This window comes from Platichthys flesus, chromosome 9 (assembly GCF_949316205.1).
Source record: "Platichthys flesus chromosome 9, fPlaFle2.1, whole genome shotgun sequence".
Lineage (NCBI taxonomy): Eukaryota > Metazoa > Chordata > Actinopteri > Pleuronectiformes > Pleuronectidae > Platichthys > Platichthys flesus.
The window spans coordinates 17,608,542-17,615,023 of NC_084953.1; the positions used below are offsets into that span (position 1 = coordinate 17,608,542).

Here is a 6,482-nt window from a genome sequence, read left to right on the forward strand (position 1 = left end):
GAGGGAATGTGCGAGAGAGAGTGTGTGTGTGTTTGTGTGTGTGTGTGTTTGTGTGTGTGTGTGTGTGTTTGTACGTATGAGAGGGTGTGTGTTGTTGCTCAAAATAAGTAGGTGTTTTCCTCTTTTTCCAGCCAAGGTTTCACAACTTCAGTCTTTTGTGTGATTATATTTTGACTTTTCTTTACTGTGTATAGTTATATTCATTCACAGGTGTGTGCCTGTGTGTGTGTGTTTGTGTGTGTGTGTGTGTAGCCCATTTAATTTCTATGTTTTATTACCTTACTTCTCCTGTTTTCAAACCATTCAAATTATAGGAAAATAGTTTGAAACAAGGTTTTTTTCTTGTAAGTCATTATTCCAGCTCTTGATTCTATATCAAATGAGGGAAGACCCTTCTAATGGTCCCCAGTGAAATGTTGTGTCCTTCACTGCCCCCGTCTGTCTCCCACTCTGTATCGGACTCTCTAACAAACACAGCACTGTGCCAGATGCTGCTCTCTCCCTGGTTTCGACTTCTGGTTCAGTTTTGTAACTCTCCAACAGTCTCTGATTGCAAGCCGGTGTGCGCTGCCAAAGAGTGGAAGTGGCGTCATATGGCATGCCATTCAGTAAAAACTCCTCTGAACGCAGACACAAGACGCACTTATGAAGTGTATGGTACTTGGGTTTATTTGCAACATGTAAATTGAGGCTATTTAGTAAAGAGGCTCTTAAATTCCTAGGTAATTGAAAGAAGGTTATGTGCATCCAACTCTTTTATTAATCCCTCCAGACTGGAAATAAAAAAAAGGTGTTAAACAGCAACTTATCAAGGAATTTATCTTTAAAATAATTAAAGTCTCGAAAAATATGTAGTTCTTCATTACCTGACAGTATTTAAGTACCATCTTAAGGTACCTCTACTTTACTTTGAGTATTCCAATTTAAAGTGACTCTTTTTCCACCTTTCCATTATATATAGTAGTAGTGGTAGAGTGGCACTCAGTAGAGCGCCTACCTCCACCAAGGCCAAACAGTCCCCTAAAACAGTCCCCTCAAACTAAATCAAGCGGTGAAAAATGTCCCACTCTTACAGCTGTCAGTTGCCTAAATGTGCCTGATATTTTTCATCAAAATCCTTGAATTATTCCCTAGAAACACTGTGAAAATGTTGGGAAAACGCCCTATCTTCAAATCTTTAAGAAAGTGAGAAATAAATCCTGGATCCTGGATCCTGGATCCTTACTGCATCCTAACACCAAGTTTCATGGAAATCCATTCAATTGTTTTTGTGTTATCTTGCTTACGAACAAACAAATCAACCAACAAACAGGGACAAAAACACAATCTCCTCGTTAAATATTGTCATTTTTACACCAATACATTTTTATGACAGCGGGAACTTTACTGTGAGCCTCTCATATGGTTCCATTTAAGTACATTTAAAAAATATATTTCACTAAAGGGGCATCACAAAATTAGACTTATTTCTTATTAGAGGTTTGAGGAGCTGAACTTTTCTTTATTGTTGAGTTAATCACCTAAAAAAAAACTCTGGTCCTCACCTTAGTACTGAACCAATCTCCAACCAGCTACAATAGCAAAACGCTCCTCACACATTGATGCATCTGTATCTAATAATCTTAGAACTCATTACAGTATATCTGTCAAATCATTTTTCATTTTGACTCTTTAAATACATTTTGGGGATAATGTTTCTGTACTTTTACTTAAGTAGGATGTGGTGCTTGTACATATAAAGGAGTACTATTGCATCATTGTATATGAGTACTTCGTCACGTCTGTCATAAATAAAGATCGCAAGCAGCTTCAACAATATGAAAGCTACTGAAGATGACACATAATCATGCAATCAGTATTTTAGATAAGAAAACTATGAGACCTGCTATTTTCTCAAAGAAGCTACATAAGTCAAATTTTATTAAAATGTCTAATAATAACCAACTGATAAGATCCTTAAATGCCCACATAACCAGGCTGCTATACGAGTAAGCTGGAAACATGGCAACTAAATAACCATAGCTGTGTTTGATGAAAGAGGTCCAATATGAAACATGAAATGATTATTATTTTAAAATCTGTATCTATCATGATCGAAAACCCTGGAATCTTTTGAGTCACACTGAGAGACAGTGCCCTGAAAATCACTCAAACCTGAGCTTTTGTGCGTTGCTCAATCAAAGCACTGGATAAATCCTCCTTCCTTACTTCTGTTCACACTGAATCCTTTCACCGCATTTCTTCTCCGTGTAAGAATATCTCTCACTGGATATTAAAACAAGTGCAGCTGTCAGTTGTGATTGTTCTATTCTTCGGGCCACCGTAGACTCCGGAGCTCATTTCCCAGCCGCTCTCACGAGAAGCACAAGTGACAGAGTGGTGACAAGTCGTTGTTTCCTGACGGGGGATTGGACAGGCATGAAAGACAGGGCCACTGAGCGCTCAGACATATTTCTACAACCCTCGTCAGCTCTCCTCTGCAAGATTTACTGCCACAGAGCGAAAGAAGGGATTGACATTCCTTTTCACTGACTTTGTACGCCCACTCTCACGTGTGCACACATACACACACACACACATACGCACACACTCACCAGGCATTACAGCATCAGTATCCAGAAGAAGCTCCTGTGTATCATTTAAATGACCTCATCCATAAACAGCACAGCAGCCTCTCTTAGTCATTCTCATTGGAGCCTGAAACTCTAAACTCAACAATGAGAGACCCTCCTCAACAGCCGGTCAACTGCTTATGACTTTCATTATCAAATCAAGTCCAAATGGGAAACAAACATAACAGTGTGCACCAATCTGACAAATACAACTCTTACGCAGATGATGTGAACACAACGCAGTCTGGTCACCTGTTGACCAGTGGCCGCCATTTAAAAACAGCAGTTTTTAGGATAATCTGTACTCCAGTGTTGAAAATCCAAAAGATTATTTAAAATAAAGAATATTATTTATCGGAACATGTGCATGAGTGGTGGTCGCAGGTCGTAAAACATAATAAGATAAACATGACAGATGGTTAGTCCTATTCAGTAACTGTATTTTACCTGTCGTCTGAATTTAGATAAAACAAAATATCCAGAATACAAACTCTGTCAGCTTGTGCATTTGGAGTCCGAGTCTGCTCAGTAGCAATCAGGGGATGGAGCCACAGTGTCGAGGTCCTGCTGATACGCGCATTCAACCAATCAATCAGAACGTGTCACCACGTTCGTCATCAAATCTCAAATAACTGATACAAAAAAAAAATTATCCTTGAAGAATGAGCAGTGTGATGAGAACCACTTAAAATTATCGAAAATGATAACTATCTTTGTCAAAAATGTATTTGACGTGTACTTTTTAGTTGGGTCCATGTCCCACCTGCTAACATGGAGGAGGTGGAGTTACTGACTATACTAGAGCCAACCACCAGGAAGTGTTTAAGACATTTTGGCTGCACCTAGGGGGAGACATCATCTTTATTTTAAGACACTTTAGGGCCATATTGTTAAGGTTGTGTTAACCTAAAATACAGTAGATTGATTATTGCAGCTTCAATTGAAAGAAAACAAAACACACACAAGTTTTCTTTAAGTTTAACAGTTTTTTTATTGGACAACGAGAACTGGACCTTTTGTACCAGCAATTGAAGTAACTGAAACAATAGTAATGTGCAGGTGGACCAATCAAAACAATAACACGTGAACAGAACATTTGGATTCTGCGACCTACGCCCACTCCGCTCAGCAGCACGTTTTAGTAGAAAGTTTCATGTAGGAACAGAAAAAGCAACAGAACATGAAAAGTCAAAAAGAAAGTGCTGAAAATAAAGTTCCATTTCTTGGCGTCATAAAAAAAATAATCTTTGCTTGCGGAGACTGTGTCTGTCTTTTGCAAAGTAATCATAAAACAGTCTAATGCTACAGCTTTTACAAGTTCACTCAAAAACTCCTCGTGCCATTCCCCTAAAAACACATGACTCAAACCACAGGTTCTAAATAGTATCCCTCTACTGCAGCTCGACAGCACATGTAGCCCGTTTCACACAACTGAGATGGCAACATTAATCTATAAAATACAAAACAAGAGAATTGATTAACTGTACTTTTATCTTTTTTTTTTGTTTCAGCTTTGGGCCCCACTGGATCCCATGTGTTACAACTCTATGAGACAGTCTGTGCCGGGGTAGACTGGGAGGTTTAGCTCGTATTTTTTCTGGATGTCATAGGGCAGGAAGCGTCCGGCCAAGAAATGCTTCCCCGTGAAATTCATGGCACACTTCTTTGGTGCTGTAAGCGAGATGAGAACGTCCGGGTTAATCCCGTCCTGACTCGGTTCTTCTATATCCCAACCTGTGAGAGACGGGACAAAAAGAGACGTTGGTGAAAATTAGCTTAGTAATCATACTGCCTGCTCTGAATCAGCAGGTAGTGTATTCACGGTATGATAAGATCACACCGAGCAGACTGTAGAATGATTCTCCCCGTGTACCTCCAAACTCCAGTCTGGGAGCCAACGATCCTGGGCAGCTGCCTGAAGGCTCATTTATCATGTGTTTCCAGCCAGAAATTGAACGTTTGCATGAACACCTACCTGAAGGCACATCCACACTGGCAATGGGGATCTTCACTTGCTTCAGGGTGACCAGAATACCAGAGTAGGGCTCCTTAATGTTGGACCAGTCTGACTCCGGGCCCAGCATGGCATCGATCACTAGGTTGTAGGCATCGTTTATGAGCTGCACCTGAACACAACACACCTCAGTTTGAACAGTTTATTCCAGTTTGCTTTTCTCAGAGACTAAGGAAAGCATGGCCTCACCAATATATTCTACTTAACAAAAGTAACTTTATTGTTCCTAAAATCGTAACTTTTGCCATTTATCATATTTTTCTGAGGGAATCTTATACAGCTCTGCTGTGAAGAAAAATTTGACCAATTTAAGAAAAATTCTCAAACATAAAGTGGTGTTCAGTGCTGCGATTGTGGAGGTGGCAACAAGCAATCTCATATCAATTTAAATCAATATATGGACACTCAGGAGCACAAGTATATGTTTGATTCAATATTAAACTTTAGCGGTTCAGACTTAAGCTGAACAGGTGATCCTTCGTATAGCATCACTGACGGCAGTTTGCAGGGTAATAGAGTTGATGGAGATGAAGACTAAAGATCGAGCTGAATAGTGGACCCCCACCCCCCTGACTCAGAAGATCTGGGGAAACTGAAATGCTAACCAGGAGCATGAAGCTAAACCAGCTTCCCTGCTGTACCTGCCTGATGTTTGAGCTCCTTTAACAACCAATGAAGCACAACAGGATTCGCTGATCTAGCAAATCTGTCACGGGTCAGAGAGTTCAAATCCCAAAGTCACGTTGTACTTTACTCATAAATGAGCCACTGGATTAAAGTGGCTGCAATGAGTGTGACAAGGTGAAACCAATGGCTGGACAAGAATCATAAGATTCTGAAGATACTAATCTTGAACTCCGGGTTGTGCCTCACTTTTCTATCATATATTATGTCAATAAAGCTGACTTGTCTACAGCTGACTTTACCAAATCTAATGGTCAAGTTCCAAAGTTAGACTTTCTCCAGTGCAAGCTTTCTTTGTGTTGCTATGTTGAGTCATAGTAACACAAAGACCAAACACACTGTAACATTGAAAAAATTCCCACTTTCTTTCACTATCACTGCAAACTACTAAATCTTTGTATTAACTGTGGCTGATGGTTTTTGCAGAGAAAGAGGATTTGGATTGTGTCCGAAATGTTTTACTGGAATCCCATTAGGATCTGTTTTCACAGCCTCTTTGGAGAGGAAGACTTTTTACAGGGGCCACTAACTCTTTCATTGTTTTACTGTTATAAGCTTCTTCTTTTTTTAAGTGAAGCTAGCCTTTAACGGCACAGAAAAGAAAACAGTATTTTTCCAGACTTTTCCCCCAAGTTGGCTTTATTAAATACTGGTGAGATTATAGGCCTATAATTATTGATTCAAATTTAAATCATATGAAATGTGGATGAACTGCCCAAATATCAATTTCCTATTTTTCAGGGGCCACAACCTAAAACGTTTGGTCTGAACAACATTGAACAATTTAGTCAAAAGCCACACAAAATCGAAAAAAATTGCTCAACAACACACACTTGAAAAGTATGTTTTCAGTATGACAATAAAACTGCACTCAATGTCCAGACACAACTGAGGTCCATGCTTGTAAAATATGTTGAAATCAGTTATTGTGTAAAAGTGCTGCCGACCTCTGTGGGAGGTAGGAGAGGGACGGGATGTCCATCTTTTCACACTGAACCGTGAAATCCTGGTGTAGACTGTGAGAGGAGCGTTTGGGGTGGTAGATGGTGGGCTCATACTCCTACATGAGACGAGGCCACAGGGAATAATGGGGGGGGGGGGCACAAAGGAGGAAAAACAGAGACAAGTTAGCACAACATCTACACAGCCAAAGTTTTAAGGAATCGTCGACC

General features: G+C 39.9%; 1 protein-coding gene across 1 annotated transcript in view; it reads right to left on the minus strand.

Annotated features, from left to right (window-relative positions):
* Nucleotides 1-3,599: 3,599 nt before the first annotated feature.
* yjefn3 (YjeF N-terminal domain containing 3) overlaps nucleotides 3,600-6,482 on the minus strand; it is a 39,654-nt gene continuing 36,771 nt past the window's right edge. Inside the window, exons 4-6 of the mRNA XM_062395763.1 lie at nucleotides 6,254-6,370; nucleotides 4,588-4,732; nucleotides 3,600-4,346 (exon numbers count right to left, since the gene is read on the minus strand). Coding sequence (XP_062251747.1) covers nucleotides 4,150-4,346; nucleotides 4,588-4,732; nucleotides 6,254-6,370 — 459 coding nt within the window. The 3' untranslated portion in view covers nucleotides 3,600-4,149. The remainder of the gene's footprint in view (nucleotides 4,347-4,587; nucleotides 4,733-6,253; nucleotides 6,371-6,482) is intronic.